Source organism: Prunus persica, chromosome G4, assembly GCF_000346465.2.
Source record: "Prunus persica cultivar Lovell chromosome G4, Prunus_persica_NCBIv2, whole genome shotgun sequence".
NCBI lineage: Eukaryota > Viridiplantae > Streptophyta > Magnoliopsida > Rosales > Rosaceae > Prunus > Prunus persica.
The window spans coordinates 19,179,774-19,204,497 of NC_034012.1; the positions used below are offsets into that span (position 1 = coordinate 19,179,774).

The following is a 24,724-nucleotide window of genomic DNA, read 5'->3' on the forward strand; positions in this document are numbered from 1 at the left end:
TGAAACCTTCATTTTTCACATCCATCAGTTTTCTCTCCAAGCTTGTGCCAGCAACAGCTTACCAAGTAGAGAGAAAAATATTCCATAAACATCCCAGTTCTAGTGAAATGGGTTCCCAAACAAAGCCTACGCTTCCTACCATCAACTTCTCCATTGAAGACTTGAAGCCTGGCTCAGCTTCTTGGCTGTCCACCGCCAAACAAGTCCGTTTTGGCCTCGAAGAATACGGCTGTTTCGTGGCACAGTATGAGCAAATTTCTGGGGAACTTTTAAACAGCATCTTCGGGCAGGCCAAAGATTTGTTTGAGGTTCCCAAAGAAAACAAAGTAAAGAACGTTGGTGAGGAACCTTATCGTGGGCATATGGGTCCAAACCCCCTTCTGCCACTCTATGAAAGCTTGTGTATTGATAATGTGACATCCCCACAGGAAACTCAAAAGTTCAAAAATCTCATGTGGCCTGAAGGAAAGACCAACTTCTGGTAACGATGTTCACTCTCTATAGCTACATAAGTTTACCAAGAGAACACAACTCGTTTAATTTCTTATTTTCTTGTTTATTGTACGTACTTCAATCTAATTTTTTCTTGTCTTGGCGCAGCGAAACCACAGATTCATTTGGGCAGTTATTGGCAGATTTGGAACGCACAGTTGAACAATTGATATTCGAAAGCTATGGGATTGGAAAGCAGTACGAGTCAGTTGGTAGTTCCAACGGTCACCTTCTTAGATTCATCAAATATACAGTACCAGAGGACAACGATACCACCTTAAGGTTTCCGAGCCACACAGACATAAACTTCACCACCATTGTTGTTCAGCATGATATCCCTGGCTTGGAGGTAAAAACCAAGGAAGGCGATTGGATTGATGTTGAGTGCGCACCCTCTCAATTCGTATTCATGGCAGGTGATGGATTGCAGGTGGGTCCCATATATCAACCAAAAATTTAATACTTAATTTTTAATTTACGAACTAACCTAATCGATGTTGACTTTTTACAAAAAGCCTCTGATATTCTTTTCCTTAATTAAACTTAAGGGCGTCCAAAAATACATATATAATTTGCTCTGTGTACCTGGTCAATTAAAGCATACGACTTCCATAGAAAAATATTTATAATAGAATACACATATAAATAAATAAACAAGACTCTCTATATACATGTTCCTGCTATAAAGCTTTTTTTTTTTCCATATATATATATATATATATATATATATATACAGAGCTTTTCATTAAAGGATTTTTCAAATATGCTTATTTGAGGGACACCTTTGTAAGGCCCACTTTATATTGTATTTCGCTAATCCCAACCGTTTATTTTGTAGATACTCATTCAAAGATCATCTCTACAAAAAAATTACTTGAATCCGATATCATTTGACCACTCAATTGAATTATTGATATTTTAATACTTTCTTGAAAAACAGTGTTTATTGATTTTGTAGGACACAGTTGGATATCGAAACGGTTTCCGATTTGTCTAATTTTTTGCAAGAATGATCTATAAATGTAGACTTAAAAAACAGATGGTTTCGATCGTTGAAAAAATATTTGTAGGGGACCCTAAAGGATGTCCCTAAAATAAAATAATAAAATATATATATATTATTCTCTCATCATGATATCCGCATTTTATTACTGTGTGAATGTCATTGTAAACGGGTAGGAAATTATGGAGGGCTAATAGAAAATATATGGTGTCTGATAATAACGTCCGGGTGTCTGATAATAATGTCCGGATGTCCACATAGAAGAATTTCTGTACATATATATATATCAATGAGATCTAGGTTAGTGAAAAATGACAGTGACTTAGAGACTAATAATATTATTTATTTTTTAAATTGAAGGGCATTAATAAATAAATAAATAAATTGCTCTGCAGGCGTGCCTTCTTAAATAAGCATATTGATTTTGTTATATATAGCCAAATTTGCAGTAATTTAATGTGAAAGTTCAATTAGGTGTGGAGCAATGACAGAGTGAAAGCTTGCCATCACCGAGTGAAGCATTGCGGAAACAAAACAAGATACTCAATTGGACTGTTTACTTTCAACAACGGGATTTTCCAAGTGCCGCAAGAATTAGTGGACGAAAGCCACCCACTCCTCTACAACCCATTTGATAGCCGTGCCTTTATTCGAAAATATGCTACTACTCCTGAGCTGAAGAAGGAACCCTCTCCTATCAAGGCCTTCGCCGGTGTCAAAGCTTAATTTGCAGAGTTATGGTTGCTGATGGTTTGTCTTCTACTGGTAAATTATGGTCGCTGATGTTTATAATAAGCCATAATAAATGTGTTCTTGGTTGCTTGGAATCTGTCTTAATTTCCTTGGCTTCCGGGAACTGTGTGTCACGTCGTGCTGTTATTGCTATTGACTGGTATATTTTTATGGGATTCAATGCGATGCTAGTATATTCTAATGTATTGACTACATCTATTTTATAAAAATAAATAAATTTTCATTGGTTAGACCGACTACTCAGGCCTAATCTTTTAAGGCCTAGTGGGTGGTTTTTATTTTTGGTATTTGTTACTTCCTTATGTTAATAAAATCTTATCGCTTTTAAAACCAAAAACTAAGTCAAAACTTTCATGTTCTTCACCTTCAAATAGTGCTGCTATTGAGAAAAGAACCCGGATTTGAAGGGAATTTATAATGTAGGGATTTCTAAATCTCATGAAATTATGAGAATACAAATCATCTAGTACATGCATATCTAATATGAAATCAAATAAAGTGGACGCAAGACTAAAATGTAGAGATTCATATAAGTCTCATTTTAGGTACCAATCTTTCTAGGCTTATGAAAATCTCACCCAATGATTCTCCAAGACAACTATTGCAAGAAGGATTAAGAACACATACTCTTGGAGCGAATCTTGAAACCAAAGATGGTGTTCAAGTAGAGGGATTGGTCCTTTTGATGTTGGCTTTCCATACTTGTTTGCAAATAAGTACACAAAGGGTGCACCTCCCCAAAGAATCTTCACCAAGGATGAAGGAGAATAGGAGAATAAGAAAGCTAGAAAAGATGGGCGCTAGCCTCTTCTCTCCAAGTTGGCCGGCCAAAGGGAGACTAGGGAGGGAGGCTTGATTTTCCTCTCTCCCTAAATGTCCAACTTGAAACTCTAAGGAGTAGCGGCAGATTCAGGATTCCAAAGCCGACTGGGTGAAATTTACGTTAAAAACTCAACGATATGAATTTTATTAACAAACATACAAAAATACACCTAGCCAATAGACGTAAGAGTTTTTATTATAAATTTAAAAAAAAGTCAAAATTTACCCCCTACTCTCATAAATGTCTTTTTATAAAAACTTTCAAAAATAACCAAAAACTCACTTAAACATACTCAAATGTCCTCAAAATTAAAAACAAATAAAAGAAGGAATGAAGCCTAAATTCATGATTAGAATAGAATTTATCAACACCACATTAAACAAGATAAACTACTGCATAATTATAACAAATGAAAATCAGGAACATCGAAAACAGAGAACAACTAGAACCCAGAAAGCAATCAATAATATATAATTAAAAATTATTTCATCAGAAAAATCATCTATAATAAATGTTGGCATAACTTGTGGACCATTACTTTCTTTCCTTACAAACAAAGGATTCCCATTATAATTATATTTGATTTACTGTAATTCTTGAACTCCTACCACTACTACATTTTACTATTTGTAATTAAAAAAGTAAAAAACTAATAAAAAAATGTTCCAAAATCTACGTGGTTGTCTTGCAAATGCAGCTCGGAGGTCTGGACATTGTCGACAGGGGGGTAGAGGTGTGGTGGCCATGCTTTGGTTGGAGGGGCTCGCAGGTTGACGAGGGACCAAAATGCGGGATTGGAATGCTGGACCGAGCGAGGGACTCTAGAAGCTGTGACATCTAGGTACTATACAAGGCGAGTTGGGTCTTAAGCTCGGCCACCTCTGTTGTCAAAGCAGTCACCTGACTGTTTGAATGTTACAATGAAGGGGCTCTAGGTTCCCGCCGCGGGGCATTCCCCATCCCTCGACAATATGTCCTTGGTCTCCTCCCGAGAGTCTGATCCAAGGTCTCCGTCAGGATCTGAAATCCCGTATCCTGTGGAGGATCCATAGACTTGAGCGGAGTATTGGGAGGAAGTTGGGAGGCGAACTCCTAAAGAACCAACTGGCTCTTCTCCATCATCGTCGCCTGTTTAACATAACATAAAATATGAATTAAAACATTCATATAAGAACAATGAAACTTGAATGCGTAAGATAATAATTAAAATTAAAGAATACTTACATGAAAGGACTCGGCCAACTCATTCCCAGGTCAAACATAAACGTCGCCAAAGACGTCGATCTCTGGGAATTTGGACCCCCCTGAATTGAATAAGAGAAGAAAAATGTTAGTACGAAAAAAATAAATTAATATTAATGACATATTAAAAATTGAATATAAACGACTTCTCGAAGTGCCTCACCTCAAAAAAGTAGAAGAACTATCGCACCATTAGCTCCAGCTTAAAGAAACGGCTCAAGTTTTCAAAACAAATGATCGCCCAGTAGATGTTCAGGGTACACTGAATTGGAGAACACTCCATGGCGTAGAACACCTCCTCCATTCAGGAGCCCAAATCCAAGGAGCAAGCCCAGTTACAGCTGGACAGCCCAACAAATAATTTACATCTTCTACATACCACCACGCGCCATGCAAAAGCTGGAAGGGCATTTGTGGGAACCAAATTAAATCAAAACTCTAGGTCAAATATTTCCTTCCATTTGGGGATTATTTGACCTAATTGGGAATTGAGAGTTACTCAATTTAATTGGGAGTTACATTATTAAATTAGAATTGATTTGATTCCTACCACAATTAGGGATTTGATTTAAATCCCCAATAAATCAAATCCCTAATTATCAAATCTCGCCAAATCGAGGAGGACTAGTTCCTTTCCATCTATGGAATTATTCCTCTGAAACCCTAGCCTCCGAGGCCCCTATAAATAGATAGTCACACACAAGGGTTGAGGTACGTCTGAATTCCTACTGAAACTCTGCATAAATAATCCCTCACAAACCCTAACCACCACACTCTCTCTCCCTCTTACACAAGGCTCTGGCCACCATTTCGGCCACTCGGTTTACACTTTATACATATATCTCCGTACCCTATTTAGTTGTTGTTTTCTATAAGAATCAATTGAACTAGCTTAGGCATCGGAGGGCCTTTGGCCAACACCTCCCTGGTGTGGTCCTCTTATTTGATCTATTTTGCACGGAGAAAGAGGCGGCGAAGAAGAAAGGAGAATCTTTCAATCGAATATTCTCGTGGAAAAATCGCTCCCATAGCTACCGCTGTTATCACTCTCCTACCCGACGTACCTATGTGACCTTGGATGTGACTTTTTTAGAATATGAGATGTTCTTCCATAACCCATCATCCAATTCTATGCTTCAAGGGGAGATGCGAAGTGAAGAACATAATTATAGCAACTTGAAAAATGAAGAAATTCTCCTCTGTACAGAAACGATCGATTGTCCAGAGTTTGGAGCACTAAGGCTTCGTTGTATTACAAATATGACCTCCTAAAAGGAGAATAATTCACAGAAAATTCCCACAAACAAATATTCTCTCATACTTCTCATATTTTAGCAATAAAGTATCCACATAAAGCCATTCTCAATAATTTGAAATTCAATTTACCAACAATAACAAAGAAAGAGAATTATATTACTTGAAGAATTAAAAAAAAAATTAAAACAAGAAGAAGAACGAAATAATCATACCATTCTCAAATTGAATTCTTCTTTTTTGGTTATGTCAAAAAAATTTAAAAAGAAGAAGAAGGAAAAATCATCTGTAATCTTGGTCTCTTGTTCTTTTGAGGAAATTCAGTGTTTGAATATGGGTTTGGCTTGCTGTCGCCTCGATGTCTTCTCTTTAATGAAAGATAGTTTCTAAACCCTAAACATGGGAAATTAATTGCTTTCCCATGTTTGGTAAGTCGAGCCATGAGAAATCGTTTCCTGGCCCATGAGAAAGTAGTGGGGAAAGTGATACCATCCTCCAAACTTGGGTTATGTTTTCCCTCATCATGGGAAAGTTTGGGAAAATGAGCCAATATTAAATAAACATTTTTCAGAACAATTTTGTCCCCATTAACAATTTAGTATTACAATAAATCATTAAATGCATTCTTTTTGTATTTGATTTAATATTGAAAATTTATATAAATTTTGTTTTCCATTCCTACTCAAAACAAACATGGGAAGGGAAATAAAGTGATATCTCTCGGTTACTTTCCCAGCATTACCAAACGTGGGAAATGAATCTTCCATTTTCCATCCCTTGAGAAATAACATGAGAAATGATTTCTCCTCAAATTCATTTCGTGAACCAAATGGGGCCTTAGAGACAAATTATTTTTAACCTTAAAAGTATTTAAGTTTATTTAAGTGGATTTTTTTTACTATATTTGAAACTTTTTATAGTAAATTTAGATTTTAGCCGTAAAAAAACTTTCACTTTTGGAAAAAGCTAAAGATTTTTTAAAAAAGACAGAAAAATCTCTCAACTTTCAAATCAAAGACATGCAAATGTAAAGGATTCCTTAGGAAATCCAAAAATAAATAAGGGCAATTTTGTCCATTTTGACTTCTTTTAAAAAATTTCTCTCTTCTTTGAATTTTTCCAAATTTTATTTTTATCAAGAACCCTCTGAATCAGTACCGAGCCGGCACCAATTGATCAAGTTGAAGGTCAAAGAAAGACGATGATATTGAATCGTGTACGTATACAACCGAGAAAGAAGAGACAAAGCTATTTCAAGGTAAAGCCGGTGAGCCAGCAACTTGCAATGGATTTATTCAGGAGTTTGAATGTTTTTGTCATGTAGCGGTGCGCATGTCATCATTGTAACTAGACCGCTTCTATTTGGTTTTTTAGCCTGAAAAGTTTTAGCTGCTTCTATCGTTTTATTTCTTCATTACATTTGGACTGCACTAATAGCTAGAAAGTATATGTTTTTTTATTTTATTTCAACTAAATATAATTTTTTATTTTTTAAACATAAATAATATAAAGACTTGTTATTCATATTTTACACTTCAGACCGAATTGCATTACAATTCCAACTAAATAATTTCTTTACCATTATATTTAGCTTGGTGGCAACCAGTAAGGACTAATCACAATAGTCAGCACCAATAGGAAGAATTATAAATGAGGGCTTTAGTAATTCACTAATTATAATAGGCATTGTCTTATTAATTAGAACCTAATTGATTGCACGTCGATAAATTTAATTTTTGAAAAAACCAATAAATATAGTTAAGTTAGTTGAGCAAGTCTAGATTAAGTTTGATTTCTGAAAAATCACTACTACAAAAAAGCAAAAAGACGACGGTAAATCACCGTCGTGTATTTGGTTTTTCAATGGTCGTGGAATCCACCGTCATCTTTTCCCTCATAAACCACGACGCTAAATAACCGTCGTTGTTAAACTATACAACGTCATCAAAAAATACAAAACGACGTCTTTGTACTGCAAAAAGATCTAAAAAAAGCAATCGAGGATGATAATAGACGACCAATTCTCTAACACGACCGTCGTTAAAAAGGGAAAATATGACACATATTAAGAGAACAAGGCCGCAAGATAGACATACAACGACGACAATAAAACTAAGCCGACGTTAAATATAATTTTCACGACAATAAAAAATATGACGTCTTTAAATACATTAGAAGACGACGTTATTGATACCTACTACGTCGCACATATAAACACAACCGTCGTACAATTAATTTTCCACTTCGATTTTTCGATAAAAGATGACGTGGAAATAGTTGTCAGTGTCATTATTTACGACGTATGTGTTTCTATAGTAGACGTTGAAAAACTAAACAACGTCAGTTACAAATATATGAGAGTCGTATTAAAAAATTTATACGTCCTATTTTCAGAAACAAACAACGACGATAAATATTAGACGTTGTTAAATACAACAACGTCGGAAAACAATAAAAACAGACGTGTTTAGTCTGCTAAAGTTCTAGAAAATAGTCGAGGATGAGAATAGACGACCAACTCAAAAAAATCACCGTCGTTAAAAAAGAAAAATATGACACATATTAAAAGAACAAGGCCGCAAGATATACATTCAGAAACAAACAACGACCATAAATATTAGACGTTGTTAAATACAACAACGTCGGAAAACAATAAAAACAGACGTGTTTAGTCTGCTAAAGTTCTACAACGTCTCTTATTTACAAAAAACCGTCGTGAAATAAATTTTCCACTTCGATTTTTCTAAAAAAGATGACGTGGAAATAGTTGTCAGTGTCATTATTTACGACGTATACATTTATATAGTCGACGTTGTATTTATATGTATTCATTACTCACGACGCACTTAATAATATAGACGACGTTGAACTTCTAAACAACGTCGGTTCCAAATAAATGAGAGCCGTATTACAGAACATATAGACGGCGTAGATTATGATGGGAGCCGTATTACAAATAACGTCGTTTAATTGTTATTAGACGGCGGTTATAATGAATTTCCGTCGGAATTAATTTCGTTCCTCTTCGTTTATAAAAGAACTTGCGACGTGGAAAATGTATGATGACGTCGTATTTTTTAACGTTCAGATTATATATCTCGTTTTTTAGACGTCGGTATTATGGGATTGGAGTCGTGTTATTTTGAATTACATGGCGGTTCTTTATCCTTCACCGACGTGATATCCTGAATAATTGCTTCACAATAGCGTCGTGGTTCTTCATTGTTACGTTGCTTTAAGACGTCGGTAAATATGCTGAATAACTGATTCACAATAACGTCGTGTTTTATTTGAACGTAGAAAGTGAAGAAATCACATTACAATATATTACAAAATTAATGTCATACACTGCCAATTACATAAGCATCATTCAATCCATATATCTTCACACCCATCTCGAATATTTTGACCGCCTAACTCACCTACCAGTTCATCAAATGTGTCAACATTTGGCATCCCTCTAGTAAATGGCTCACACTCAATTATCACATCACCTAATACTTCATCACCAATAACATCATTATATTCTCTACTAGGCATTGATAACACTACCGACCAACCACGATGCATCGGGTCGTCAACAAAAAATATTTGTTTGACTTGAGAAGCCAAAACAAATTGGTCATTCCTATGTCCAATTTTACTCAAATCTACAAGGGTAAATCCAAGTTCGTCGACTACAAGACCAGAACTATCTATCCAATCACACCTAAAGACTGGGATTGTAAACTTTTGGTAGTCAAGGTCCCAAATTTCTTGAATGACACCATAGAAACCCATATTTGAGAGAATTGGGTTTTTATCCTTGGCACTAGCAACTTGCATGGTATGTGCAAGTAAATAAACTCCACTATTTTGAGTTGTCCGCACATCATCTTGTGCCTTGATATTGAATTTAATACCTTTAATAAGATAGCTCCTATATAATGGCACTGACATGTTTGGACCAGCTGCTAGCCACCTTAAATTTTCTGATACGCCATGATTGTCTTCCTCAAGTTCACTTTGAACCTGCAAATTAATCATATCTTAATTCATCCTAACATATAAATAAGAAGAAAATTAAAAGAGAAATATGTTATTCAACAACATATACCTTGAAGCGTAGCCATTGAATGAAAGTGCTATTGTGCTTATCCTGCAGCCACTTTGTTCTCTTTCTAAATTTTGGATAAGCAGTCTTGATGTGGATCATATGTTGCCTACATGACACGAAAAATTCAAGCATTACGGTCCCAAATATATAAGATAAACATAAGAAATAATTTTAAATGGAAACTTAAAGAATAAAACTCATACGTACTCGATATAAGGTAGGACTTCCTCCGTATTCTCCAAGACATATAGATGTGCTTGATTCAACAGGTCCTGATCAACTACGCTCACTGTGCAACCTGATAATGGCTTTGAAACTCCCATCTTTTGGCTTGAAGGCACTCCAACTGTACTAACATCAGATAAATGCTGAGTACAAAACTCTACCGCTTCTTCAGCTATATACCGCTCAGCAATGCAACCTTCGGGACGAGTACGATTCTGAACATACCCCTTCAGCACTTTCATATATCTTTCAAACGGATACATCCACCTAAAATATACTGGCCCACATAGACGAACTTCTCTGACAAGATGTACTACTAGATGAACCATGATATCAAAGAATGAAGGGGGAAAGTACTTCTCAAGCAAACACAGAGTAACTACTACATCTTCTTCCAACTTATCTAGCTTGGAAACATCAACAGTCTTTGCACATATAGCATTGAAGAAGAAGCACAAACGAGTTATTGCATACCTTGCAGGCTTCTCCAAAACAGAACGAATTGCCACAGGGAGCAATTGTTGCATTAAGGTATGACAATCATGTGATTTAAGGCCAAGAAGTCTTGAATCTTGTACAGATACAAGATTTTTAATATTTGAAGAATAACCTTCAGGGACCTTCATACCATAGAAAGAATTGCAAACCTCTCTCTTCTCTGCTCTTGACAAATTCCAAGGGCCAGGAGGCAAACGAGTACGTCTTTCTCCATACTCGGGTTGCAAATCAGTTTTGACCCCCATGTTCAATAAATCTAATCGAGCAGCAATCCCATCTTTATTTTTTCCAGGGATCTCCAGCAATGTACCAATGATACTATCGCAAACATTCTTCTCAATGTGCATAACATCTAGGGCATGCCTCACAGGAAGGTATTTCCAATACTCGAGATCAAAGAATATTGATTTCTTCTTCCAACAAACTCTGTCACCATTTTCAACCATATGCAGCACTTCTTCTCCGGTTAATGGCTCTGGAGGTATGCCATATTCAGGTTTCCCATTAAAAGCTGCACGTTGCCTCCTATATGGATGATTGATTGGTAACCATTTTCTATGCCCAATGTAACAAATTTTGTGGCCATTTTTCAACCTGTGACTAGGTGTATCATCGCCGCATATTGGACAAGCTTTATATCCTTTAACAACACAACCAGATAAGTTTCCATAGGCGGGGAAATCATTAATTGTCCACATTAATGCAGCTCTGAGTGTAAAGTATTCTCCATTATGTGCATCATACACTCCTCTAATCCCAACCCACAAGGATTTTAAATCATCAATCAAAGGCTCCAAGTAGACGTCTATATCATTTCCGGGTTGTTTAGGACCGGAAATCAATAAGGTTAACATCATGAACTTTCGTTTCATGCACAGCCATGGAGGGAGATTATATGTAACTAAGATAACCGGCCAACAACTATATCTGCTACTTAGAGAACTGTGGGGATTGAATCCATCAGATGAAAGAGCCAATCTCAAGTTTCTCGGCTCATTACCAAACTCAGGCCATTTATCATCAAGAAGTTTCCAAGACGGGGAATCCGCCGGATGAGACATCTGACCGTCAATTGATTTTCTAGCAACATGCCACCAAGTCAAACTCTTAGCTGTCTCATGTGATTGAAACATCCTTTTAAACCTTGGAATTGGGGGAAAATACCACACCACCTTCGCTGGCACACCCTCTTTCAAGATTGCATCTTTGCCTTCCTTCCACCTTGAGATACCACAAGTAGGACAATTAGTTGAATCCTCATACTCCTTCCTATACAAGATGCAATCATTGGGGCATGCGTGCATTTTCTCATAACTCAGCCCCAATGCACACAAAGTCTTTTTAGCCTCATACATGGAGGTTGGTATTGTATTTCCTTCTGGAAGCAAATCGCCTTGAAGTATCAATAATTCTATAAAACAGACATCACTCATCCCATGTTTTGCCTTCAAATTATACAACTTCACTAATGCCGATAACTTCGTGTACTTTCTACAACCAGGGTACACTGGTTGATCTCCATCCCCAATCACATTGGCAAACTCATACGGATCCGAACCAAAATCACCAAAATCATTATCATCCATATCAATTTCTTCAGACACAAAACTGTACCTACTATGGCCATCATCTTCTTCAACATTTCTGCTAGCATTAGTAGTTGCTTCCCAAGGTTCTCCGTGAAATGTCCAATTCTTATAGCTTTGGTCAATTCCATTAAAGTATAAGTGATCCCTTATAATTCCAACCCCAAACAACTTCAAATTAACACATTTAACACATGGACAACGGATATGTGTTGTAGTTAGAAGATTTTCTACAGCAAAGTTCAAAAATGCTTCCACCCCAAACTCATATGCCTTCGATCTTCTATCCGAGTGCATCCATGACTTATCCATCTCCGACACTATAACCTATTATCTATAATAAAGTGAAAATACAGGCAATGACCATCAATATAGCAGATTATACAACGATCTAATCGCAAGTAATAAACAACAGAGACGACGGGTTTTAATCAAAAACAGACGTATTTGGCATATATAGACGACGGATTTTCAACAGACGTCGTCTATTATAAGTAATACAAACGACGGTTTATGAAAAAACCGTCGTGTATAAGTAATACAACGACGGTTTTTTCATAAACCGTCGTGTAATCGTCGTCGTACGCCTAAAAAGGCGTCGTGTCTCAGTTTATTTTCAAGAACACAAAACCCATTAAGAACACAACATATATATGAAACCAAGCAAGAAACCAACATATACATGAAACCAAGCATGAAAACAATAAATCCATTCCCAATTCAACATAACATAGGGTGATTAAAAGATACGACAAAATTAAATCCATTCCCAATTCAACATAACAGATAATGTAATCCATGAACCCATTAAACAGAAAATCCATGAACCCATACCTATAAGCATTGGTGCACTTTGCACCTTCTCCAGAGCGGAAAATGACAAGATCAAATAAAGGTGTCCTTTTGCTGGAAATCATTTGGAAGTTGGTGATCTGTGTCTTTTTGTGTTGATTTCCAGCAAAAGTACACCTTTATTTGATCTTGTCATGAACCCATTAAACAGAAAATCCATGAACCCATACCTATAAGCACATTATTAACAGATCGCAAAGCATATACCTAAAACCCTTTAACAAAACAACCTAATATCATTCAATGAATTTATAAGGGGAAGATAGGGTTTGTACTTACAGGTTGGACGAGCTCACAGATTCGACGAGCCTGGAGAGTGCAACTTTTAATTAGAGCAGAAGTGAGAGAGCGAAATGTTATGTCGCGTGAAATCTGAAATTTTAGGTTTCAGGGATCGAAGTATAAGACTAAGAGCCAAATCTAAAAAAATTTAGGTCGCGCGAAAATTTTTAGAGCGCGCGCGTTATAAAACGTCGAAAGCAAAACCAAGGCGAAAGTTCTACAAGTACCGACGTAAACTTAATATTCCACGACGGAAACTTCATTTTTCGGATTAAGAACGTAAGGCCGTTCATTTTTCGGATTAATTTTAAATTTATTTTGAATTTTTTATATAACGACGACTGAAAAACCACGTCGGTGTTAAGAAATTAAAGACGTTGTAAATTATATAAACCGACTTACATATTAAAATAACGTCGTTTAAAGCGTAAACCATGTCGTATGTTTTACTGTACGACGTAAAATATGTATTCCACGACCCAACCACCGTCGTTAAAAATTAATACACTAAACCCATAAAATTAAATTATACAATTTAAAAAATTAAGTTTATAAAAGGTTTTATGGTTTTAAAGCCTAACATATAACCTAGACTACCCAAAAATTATACTTTAAAAATAAACCCCAATAAATAACAACACTAATCTCTAAACCCTAGACTCTAAACCCTAAACCATAAAACTAGAAGTGATTTTATGACTCATCAAAACAATTTTGTTTTGGATGGTCATTTTAAATTTTTGTTATTCAAAATGAATTTTTTCAAGGTTTATGTGGAAGAAAATATATCAATGACTTCATAGGAGTTGACTTTTCAATTTTCTGATTTATTTTATATTTATTTTGAATATTTTGATATAAACATAATAAAATATTCTTACCATACAACAAACCACGTCGGTGTTAAATAAATTGTAGACGTTGTAAATTGTAATAGACTACTAAGTCGTTAAAATAACGTCGTTAAAATGAGAAACCACGTCGGTGTTAAGAAATTAAAAACGTTGTAAATTATATAAACCGACTTACATATTAAAATGACGTCGTTTAAAGCGTAAACCATGTCGTATGTTTTACTGTACGACGTAAAATATGTATTCCACGACCCAAACACCGTCGTTAAAAATTAATACCCTAAACCCATAAAACTAAATTATACAATTTAAAAAATTAAGTTTATAAAAGGTTTTATGGTTTTAAAGCCTAAAATATACCCTAGACTACCCAAAAATTATACTTTAAAAATAAACCCCAATAAATAACAACCCTAATCTCTAAACCCTAGACTCTAAACCCTAAACCATAAAACTAGAAGTGATTTTATGACTCATCAAAACAATTTTGTTTTGGATGGTCATTTTAAATTTTTATTATTCAAAATGAATTTTTTCAAGGTTTATGTGGAAGAAAATATATCAATGACTTCATAGGAGTTGACTTTTCAATTTTCTGATTTATTTTATATTTATTTTGAATATTTTGATATAAAAATAATAAAATATTCTTACCACAACAAGAAACCACGTCGTGGTTAATAAATTGTAGACGTTGTAAATTATAATAGACTACTAAGTCGTTAAAATGACGTCGTTAAAATGAGAAACCATGGCGGCTATTTAACTATACGACGTAAAATATATATTCCACGATTTAACCACTGTCGTTACATAAACGTCGTCGATGATACCCTGAACCCTAAAGAAATTGAAGATATTGTAAACCATTAACGACTTAATTGTTCAAAGAACGTCGTCTAACTATGTTTTTACGTCGTATTTGTTTAAAACACGCAACAACAAAATACGACGGTTATTGACTTTATTAGGTCGTTGGAAAAGTATTACACGTCGGTTAAGCAATTTGTATGTTTGTTTTTTTTTTAATTTAAGAAAACCTCAACAAATTTTTACATTACATATTATAGAGAAAATTGGTACATTATACATAAATATCAAGTGTTCAATAATTGCCCTGTTTAATAATTTGGAAAACAAACTCTGCCCATTCATTCCGGACTTCATCAATGGCTTCTTGGGGGTATGAAGCTTCCTGGTTTCCCTTGGCATACTGCATAAACAATGACTATTAGGGTTTATAAATAAAAAGAAATTCAATCACAGACGACGATATTTTTCATAACCGACGTAGTATATCCATTCAACGACGTTAATTTTACACGACCGTCGTTGATAATACAAAAAACGACGTGAAATGTATGAAGGTAATTTCTTCTTACCTTATTCTCAAACCCCAAGGAAGGATCCATGATGATGTCCCTCATGAAGCGCATTACATAATACCCGCATTCGACATTGCTGGGTTGCTTTGGTGTGCCTGAGAGAGTTTTCCAAATTACATTTTTACGTCCTGCTCGGGCTATGTGGGTATTATATATTTTTAAAGCACTGTTCACGATGTTTTTCGCCTCTTCGTCGACCACACGATGACCTGGCAGAGGATCCAGAAAATAGACGGTCTCCTTCTTTGCTCTTACAATCAGCAAGATCCAATGACGGCTGCACAAAATTAATATAAAAACGACGGTTATTTACAAAAACGACGTATTATAGTATTTCACACGACGAAGTAAAGTAGCTAACGACGACATTATATATTTATCACGACGATAAATAAATACCGACGTGGTTAGTAGTTTCAAACGACTAAATAAAATAAAACACCGACGTGGTTAGTTTATAAGCTGTCATTTATTGAAAATCATAAAAACAAAATCCTAAGGAGACTAACCCTGGATTGTAAGGCATCATGAAAATCTGTTCACCGTCTGTCTTCTGAAGTCGAGCTGCTACGAGTCGTGATCTTTCAGTTATTGTGCCAGAGTTGGCACTAACTGTAGCAGGGTCGATAAAGCCAACCATACTGCACATATTGGCTTTTTTCAAAACATCGTGTAAGTACCTAAACAAATAAAATAATATAAACAAGTCAGCACACAAAACACGACGGTTATGTATAAAAACACGACGTACTGAAATAGATGAGGACGTTATAATATATTTATCACGACGGTTGTTAGTTAAGACGACGTGGTTAGTTAGTTAAGACGACGCAATATATAAACCAACGAGTTATTATTTTAGAAGTACTAACCTCATATATACAGCCAATACAGTAGCTCCAATTTCTTCCATGCCTGCAAATTGTGTAATATCTTCAGGCAGGAGGAAGGTATCGCGCTCACCACCAAACACCTCCTTATCAATTGTAAATTGGACTGTCTTATCCTCAGGCAGGAGTGTCGTTTCCACAAAACGACAAAGGGTTTTTAAAGAAGATGGCGCCTCCATTTTTGAATAAGCACCAACTTCAATAACCTGTTTAAAGAAATAAAAAAAATGACGTGGTAATTCAATAAAGACGACGGTTTAAGTAATAAAACGTCGTCTTAAAAGTATTTAAACGACGGTGAAAAAACTGTCGTGGTAATTCAATAAAGACGACGGTTTTATGAATAAAGCGTCGTCTGAAACCATTTAAACGACGGTGCAAAAACCGTCGTTTAAATATTTTATTACGTCTTAAAAAAATTCCGCCGTCTAAGTTTTAAACAAACGACGGATTAAATAAAAATATCGACGTCTGAAATTTTGAAAAACAAATAAAAAAGGCAAAGTTATGTGAACATACCTTGTCGTCATGCTTTTCTTCATCTTCTTTCTCCTTTTCTTCTTCCTTCTCTTCATCTCTTTTTTCTTCTTCCTTCTCTTCATCTGGCTGATGTTTCCCCATTTTGGCAGTATCATCCTCCAAATGTAGGGATCTCACATCACCTCCAGAGCAGCTAGCTTTGTCAGACATTGGATTTTTGGGGCTTTGGCTAATTCTTGCTTTAAGCATGCTTGGATCAAAATTGGGAATTAATTGGGAAAGCTGACTCAGGAAATGCTCCCTCTCAGCCTCTACCAATTGTTTTGTCCTAGCCTCCATCCTTAAGGCCTCTTCCCTTGCCTTAGCCTCCATCTTTTTAGTCTCTTCTTGAAGGAGAACTCTTAAACTCTCCTTCAAACGGTCGTCAAAGCTCACCCTCTGTGGTTTGGGCAAATTGAAATATTGCCTTGGGGAAACACCAGCACCAACTCCCCTCACCCTGCCTGGATGCTCGGGGCCCAAAGCCATGGTCAGCACATCATTGCTGCCATCTACTCTGACTTTGCCTTCCGAGACTTGTTTCTGCAATTCATCCTAAAACAAAGATAAACAAAAAAACACACGACGGTTATTTATGTACAAACGACGTATTATATAATTTCACACGACGCAATAACATATAAAACGACGTTATTATAACTTATCACGACGGTAGTTATACCGACGTGGTTATTTATTTAAAACGACGAAATGAATAAACAACCGACGTCTTATGCTATAATTAAAGAAAACAGAGTAGTGATTCCTATTTAGACCGTTAACGACGTTTTTACAAAATTTTCGACGTGGTAATATCATTTACACGACGCGAGAATGAACCACCGACGTCGTATGCTATAATAACAGAAAACAGAGTAGTGATTCCTATTTAGACCGTTAACGACGTTTTTAAAAACTTTTCGACGTGGTAATATCATTCACACGACGAAAAATATAACATACGACGTAATAAGAATAATTCACAGTTTAATAAAAATTTAAAACAGAGTGAGTAGGCTTACAATTAATTTTGCCTTCTCTGCCACCTTTGGATCAGGGATGTTACCATGTTTGTCCTGTCTAGCTCTCTTCCATAAGGTAGATCGATCAATTTCTACCCCAGGCATGGTTTCCTCCAATTGATCCTCCAATCCAGCATATCCTTTTCGAGACAATCGATGATTGTACTCGAGTTTCTCCCTAATCTGTGAATGTTGAGAATGCACAGACTGAAAATCTTTGGATAGCCTTGAAGCTACAAAGGCATCCCATTGTGCTTTCTCTATGAATTTATATGTTTCAGGGGGTTGGCTTAATTTCTCCCTGTCATTGGTGTATGGAAGGATATAATGCCTCGTTAGTGTAGACTTGAAATCCTTCCATTTTTTGGCAGCAGATGATAAAACAGAGGTCTTGCCCCCTTGGCCTACGACAAAAGCCATGTCAACTGCTTCCCAAATCTGCTCCTTTATATCCTTTGGGATTTGGGACCATTTCTTGTCCACAAGTGGGATCCTGGAGCGTGCCAAGACACCAATATACGACTGCATCTCAATATGTGCTTGGCCAACACCTTTCCCCCTTTTATTGTACTCAACAATTGGCCTCAGTTTCTGAAGCTTTCTCTTCACAACACGAGGCATTGTGCTCATACCTCGACCAGTCTTTGAATCATCAGAGATTGTTGTCTGGCTGGTTGGTTCTGTCTCAGCAGATGATGAAGCAAACTTCATCTTCTTCGAAGACTTCATCTCCTTCGAAGACTTGTCTTGGGGAGCTACCACTCCAAGCTTCTTGGAGCCAGAATCCTTAGTTTGTTGTTGAGAAACCATTTTAACAGACAAAACTGCAAGTGAAAATATTTCAGGAAAACATTAAGAACACAAACGACGGTATTAAAAAAATACGACGTATGATATGATTTTAGACGACGCAATGAAATAATCTCAGACGTAATAAATGTTTAAAACCATTATTTATATAACGTCGTGGTAAATATGTTCACACGACGTCAATAGTAATACACCGTCGTGGTAAAACTATTATTTATATAACGTCGTGGTATTTATGTTCATACGACGTCAATAGTAATACACCGTCGTGGTATGAACATTCACACGACGTAAAACAATAAGATATTTTTCGTCTATATTAGATACCAACCCTAGTTTCTTTTTCTTTATATTTTATCAAATAAGGGAAAAACAAAAACCATTGTTCAGAGAAATCAAACCTGCAATTAAACAAGCATATAAAAAAAGACTATTATTTTAAAAACAACTTTGTCAATTTTCAGACGACGCTAGAACAACTGACGAACCGTCGTGGTCTACCGTCGTCTTATTTAGTTGAGGTAGTTGTCTTCAAAGTTGGAAACTTTCCCTCTTTGTCTGTATATTTTATCAAACTTGGAAAGAAGTAAAATGATTTTGGCCAGAAAAAAGGTAAAAAGATTTTTCAAACAAAAAACGTATGAGCATGCAAAACAGTAACCAAAATAGTGAAAATGAAAGCTTACCTTTTGCGTGCAATGAAAGCAAGAGGAAGATGATCGATGTTTAAGTTCAGAGACGACGAAGAAGACGAGAGGAAGACGATGAGAAACTCTGACAATGCTCTGACAAGGAAAAAAGACGAAAAGGTTTCTCTGGGAGATTGAAATTTTTAATCGGGTTTGGAAACAGTGCATGTGTAAGTCGAAAAGTTGCTCACATATAAAACCATTTCAAAAAAATAATACGGCGGTTACATTTAACTACGTCGTTTTTAACTAAAACGACGCAATATTTTTAGTTCGACGTGGAATATAATACGGCGTTAGGTTAAATAATACGGCGGTTACATAAAAAGACGACGTATAAAGTACAAAATACGACGGTAAATTTAACTTCGGACGTGGTAAATAAATACGACAGTAGTGTTGTAGGTACCGTGGTAGTAAACTCAAAAATTAAAGTACATAAGTAATAACTCGCGTCATGGTAGATTATTTAAGACGTCGGGATTATTAATGTACCGACGTGGAGTTTTTTAATATACGTCGGTAATAACGACGTTGATTTTACAATTTAAACGGCGGTTTTTTGGTAAGGACCGCCGTTGTTTTTAAAAATTTATTCTATAAATTTGTCGCTTTCATTCATTTTCGCGGTTTACATTTAGGGTTCCAAGTTCTTCCTCTCTCAGAGACACTGTCTCTCACATCTCAAAGACAATAATTTGGATGTCTTTCTCAAAGAGAAATTGAGCTTACATGCTAGTTGACAAGAAGAAGCTTGTCAACTAGCCTTCTCACTTCCTTGATCAAGCCTGATAGGACACTTAGTGCTTCTGAATACTCCTTGCTTTCCATCAAAAGAGATGCAAGCCTGGCCTCCACTCGCTGTCGAAGGAAAGTTCGCTTCTCAGGGAAATCTGAAGATCAGATGTGCCTGATCCTCTGCTTGATTTTTTTGACTAAGAAGATCCGTCAGATTTGTGATAGCCTCTTCCTTTATCCGTAGAGCTTCAAGAATGCGATAAAGAATAGAAATGGCTTCAGATGGCCTCTAAAGCATGAGCAATCGAATCAGTAGTTGCTGGGAGATATGATGAAGACATTGTCAATGCTTTTCTCGTCGTCTATATTAAGGTAAGATGGCGGTAGATTTATAATTACCGACGTAGATTATTTTGTTAAACGTCGTTAAGTGTAATACAACCGACGTGGATTTTATTTTTAAATTATAAATAGAGTTTTTTTTTCAGAATTCTTTCAGTTTTAGTTTTCAATTACAAAGCATGATAAATAGATTTTTCTTTCCAGAGGAAATTTAAAATGAGGGAAATTAATGTTCTAGAATTTGTAAACTAACACGACGCAATATTACTAACCCGAGGAAATTATAAATAGATTTTGCTTTCCTGAAGAAATTTTAAATTAATTCAGTTTGAAACAAAACGACGGTTTTTTGTTATGCCGTCGTTTTTAACTAACACGACAGATTTAAATAAAATAAGAATATAAAAACAACGACTGTTTTTGTACTATTGTCGTCGTTTTTCGTCGTCTTAAGTAAGACTAAGACGACGTAATATATTTGTTGAGCGACGTTGATTTGTTTTTAAACGTCGTTAGGTATAATATAACCGTCGTTGAAAATTGTCTCTCTGATTGCAAATTTGCAACGACGTTGATCAACTTCCAAAAAATTGTCTCTCTGATTGCAAATCTGTGTCATCTGTTAAGATTATGATGTGGAACAGAGTTCCATCTGGTAAGATTTTGTAACCCTTGGGATCTCAGACAAATCTGATTATGTCGGCGGTTTTCTATATAAACCGTCGTGGTTATTTCAATTCTTGTCATTAAGTAGATCTACCGACGTAGGATAAGAAAATCAAAGAAAAAAATTGTTAACAAAAATTCTTATTAAGACGACGGTTTAAATTAAAGGTACGACGTATAAAATGAATAAATACGACGTTAAATTTTATAGTACGATTTAAAGATAACGTCGTAGAACTATACGAGAATGACGTCGATATATTTATATTTTCCGTCGTTGTAAATTAATTTAATACGGCGATATTTTGTATTTTAAAGCCGTGGATTTGTTTATTATTATACGGCGTCTTGTACGAAAACCTCGTCGTGTTATTTTATGAGTAAAAACGGCGGTTTTTTTTGAAATCGTCGTCTTTACTTTCTACGTCGGTCGATTCATAACTTCTGCCGTTCTTTGTTGGCTTTGATTTTACACTGCGGAAATCTGTTTCAAATAGACGTCGGTTGTTTAATTAGGTACGTCGTTGTTTTTGAACAGCCATTTGAATCTCCATTTTTTAGTTGTCTAAGGTGGTATTACACGACGGTGTTTTTAGAACCGTCGTCTTTTCAAAAACCACGACGGTTTTCACTTAGACCGTCGTTGTTTTCTGGTCGTCTTTTTCACTTTTTGTAGTAGTGAATGAATCTACTGAACTTTACAAGTACTGAGGCCGCACCAATTGATCAAGTTCCAGGTCAAGAAAGACGACGATGCTAATTAATCAAAACGCGGGATCATCATGCATGTGCCTCAGTGACAACCAATATATTAAAAAACAATATTCAAACTTCAACTCAATGAAATCATACATGGCGTACAGTCTGAAATGTCGACGCAGCAAGACTTATAATATAAAAATTGTATTATATAATGGCGTTCTTGACCATTATATATTCTTTTTTGGTAAATATTACGAGATGTCTTCACACTCAAATGGTGGAATTAATTCTCGTTTGGGATTCGGTTTGTCTTTGGCCACAAAGTGCTTTTAAAGGGTTTCGAACCCCTGCCATTGAGACATCAAATAGCTCACCAACTGGAAGTGATAGTTTGCAAACCGCACCACACCTTGTGGTTCCCATTATAAATTCTTTTCCTTCTTATTTTCTTGGAATAAAAATTGTATAAACAACCACGTGGTGGTGACATGAAATGCTTCACCAGAAACCCACACAAAAAAGAAAAACAAGAAAAAAGAATGGAAGCATATATGACGAAGCCAAAGAGAAATTTCCCTGTGAGTTTAGGTCGAGTAACACAACATGTAATAAAATAAAATTATTAGTTCACTGCGATGTGCTTGAACATTGACTAAATATTTTATGGAAGACAAGTTGCATGAGGAACCACTATAAGAAGGAGCATGAAACATATCATTTTTCATATCCATCAGTTTTCTCTCAAAGCTTTTGCTACCAACAGCTTACCAAGTAGAGAGAACAATATTCCATAAACATCCCAGTTTTAGTGAAATGGGTTCCGTGCCTAAGCTCCCTACCATCAATTTCTCCATTGAAGACTTGAAGCCTGGTTCAGCTTCTTGGCTGTCCACCGCCAAACAAGTCCGGTTTGCGCTCGAAGAATACGGCTGTTTCGTGGCACTGTATGAGCAAATTTCTGAGGAACTATTAAACAACATGTTTGGCCAAGCCAAAGATTTGTTTGAGATCCCCAAAGAAAACAAAGTCAAGAACGTTGGCGAGGAACCCTATCGTGGGCATATGGGTCCAAACCCTGGCTTGCCACTCTATGAAAGCTTGTGCATTGATAACGTGACATCCCCACAAGAAACCCAAAAGTTCAAAAATCTCATGTGGCCTGAAGGAAAGAGCAACTTCTGGTAATTTCATTTATATATAAAAATATTTTACTCCTCTATATTATTTGCAGTGTATTTGAATTCACAATCAGAAAATATAAACATTTTTCCGGCGACATAAGTTTACTTAGAAAACATAACTCGTTTGATATCTTACTTTCTTATTTTATTTCTTCTTGTTTTGGCTATGCAGTGAAACCACAGATTCATTTGGGCAGTTATTGGCAGATTTGGAACGCACTGTTGAGCAATTGCTGTTCGAAAGCTATGGGATTGGAAAGCAGTACGAGTCGGTTGGTAGTTCCAACGGTCACCTTCTTAGATTCATCAAATATACAGTACCAGAGGACAACGATACCACCTTAAGGTTTCCGAGCCACACAGACATAAACTTCACCACCATTGTTGTTCAGCATGATATCGCTGGCTTGGAGGTCAAAACCAAGGAAGGAGATTGGATTAATGTTGAGTGTAAACCCTCACAAGTACAGTTGGTATTCATGGCGGGTGATGGATTGCAGGTGGGTCAACCAATACGTATACTTCATTTTTAATTACGAAGTACTAAATACCTTATTATTTTAATGTTAAGGCTAAATAAATAAAGAAGTCTCGCTATACATGTGCATGTTTAGTTTATAAATATATTGCTTTTATTATATACAGCCAAATTTGCATTCATCCGGCAAATTTCAAAAGTCTACTCAAACATAACTTATAAGAAAAAAATATGATAGCGGATCAATTAGATTAGTCATACACTCCCACATCCTTATATTTAGTTTAAGAATTTTCCTTATCTAGCTGTTTATCGTTTGAAATTTGACTTTTTTGATTATAAGATCGTACGAAAATCTTCTTTTTAACTTCCTATTTACTTATAGTGAAAAATAAAAACCAAATTTCCATTCCTTGACACATACATATAAACTTGGTGCTTGATTATAATTAGGTATGGAGCAATGACAGAGTGAAAGCTTGCCACCACAGAGTGAAGCACTGTGGAAACAAGACACGATACTCAATTGGGCTCTTTACATTCAATAATGGGGTTTTCCAAGTGCCAGATGAATTAGTGGACGAAAGCCACCCACTCCTCTATAACGCATTTGATAGCCGTGCCTTTATTCGAAAATATGCTACTACTCCTGAGCTCAAGAAGGAAGCTTCTCCTATCAAGGCCTTCGCCGGTGTCAAAGCTTAATTGCAGTATGTTATGGTCGAGGCTGTCTTGAGAATTTGAGAGTTATGTGCGAAACTTAAATTGAGTTAAATTATTAATTTTTTTAATAATTATGGTTGTTTATTTAATAAAGGAGTATACAAGCCATAATAAATGTATTTGTAGTTTTCTTGGCTTCCCCGCTGATGAAGGAGTGGGTAAGCATATAAAATGGGAACCAGTACCCACCACATGAACGTGATGACAGATTTAAGATTGGGCATAGTCAATAAAAATATAATTATTAAATATAATAGCAATTTATGTTTAAGTTTAAGGACATAGATAATAATAATAAAAAATCATGGAATGGGTCTATAATAAAATATCCCTTAAATATAATAACATTTTAAGTTTCTGGACATGGATCTAAAATCCTTTAAGAAATGTTGGTGTGAAAATATGAAAAGTTTAAAAAGAGGGTAAACAGCTGAATACCCTCCTGGACTATTTCGATTGTCAAAATGTCCACCTTGGATTATTTTTTCAGTCAATTTAGCCTTCGTATTAAATTTATTCGCCAATTTCACCTATGCCGTTAGGTTTTCCCCAATTCCATCCAAATACCCGTCAAAAACACCACGTGAAAGACACGTGAGCCGTTTGCTGAGGGATTTCT

General features: G+C 35.8%; 1 protein-coding gene across 3 annotated transcripts; it reads left to right on the plus strand.

Moving 5' to 3' along the window:
- Positions 1–24,354, plus strand: LOC18779868 (probable inactive 2-oxoglutarate-dependent dioxygenase AOP2). 3 transcript variants are annotated; one of them, XM_020562819.1, is made up of 3 exons: positions 1–481; positions 601–922; positions 1,970–2,535. In XM_020562819.1, the coding sequence occupies exons 1-3, from the start codon at positions 108–110 to the stop codon at positions 2,219–2,221; spliced, it is 948 nt and encodes a 315-aa protein (XP_020418408.1). In that variant the 5' UTR covers positions 1–107; the 3' UTR covers positions 2,222–2,535. The 3 variants fall into 3 exon arrangements, with proteins under 3 accessions (XP_020418408.1, XP_020418407.1, XP_020418409.1); XM_020562818.1 differs by lacking the exons at positions 601–922; positions 1,970–2,535 and adding exons at positions 23,077–23,404; positions 23,836–24,354 and having other exon boundaries at positions 10–481; XM_020562820.1 differs by lacking the exons at positions 1–481; positions 601–922; positions 1,970–2,535 and adding exons at positions 22,450–22,904; positions 23,077–23,404; positions 23,836–24,354.

What these genes read in the sequence shown, in the direction of transcription:
- LOC18779868 (XM_020562818.1), top strand. Translation starts at nt 108, where the DNA reads ATGGGTTCCCAAACAAAGCCTACGCTTCCTACCATCAACTTCTCCATT. An exon ending in GAAGGAAAGACCAACTTCTG is followed by an intron (nt 482 to 23,076) that starts GTAACGATGTTC and finishes TTGGCTATGCAG; the next exon opens with TGAAACCACAGATTCATTTG. An exon ending in TGGCGGGTGATGGATTGCAG is followed by an intron (nt 23,405 to 23,835) that starts GTGGGTCAACCA and finishes GATTATAATTAG; the next exon opens with GTATGGAGCAATGACAGAGT.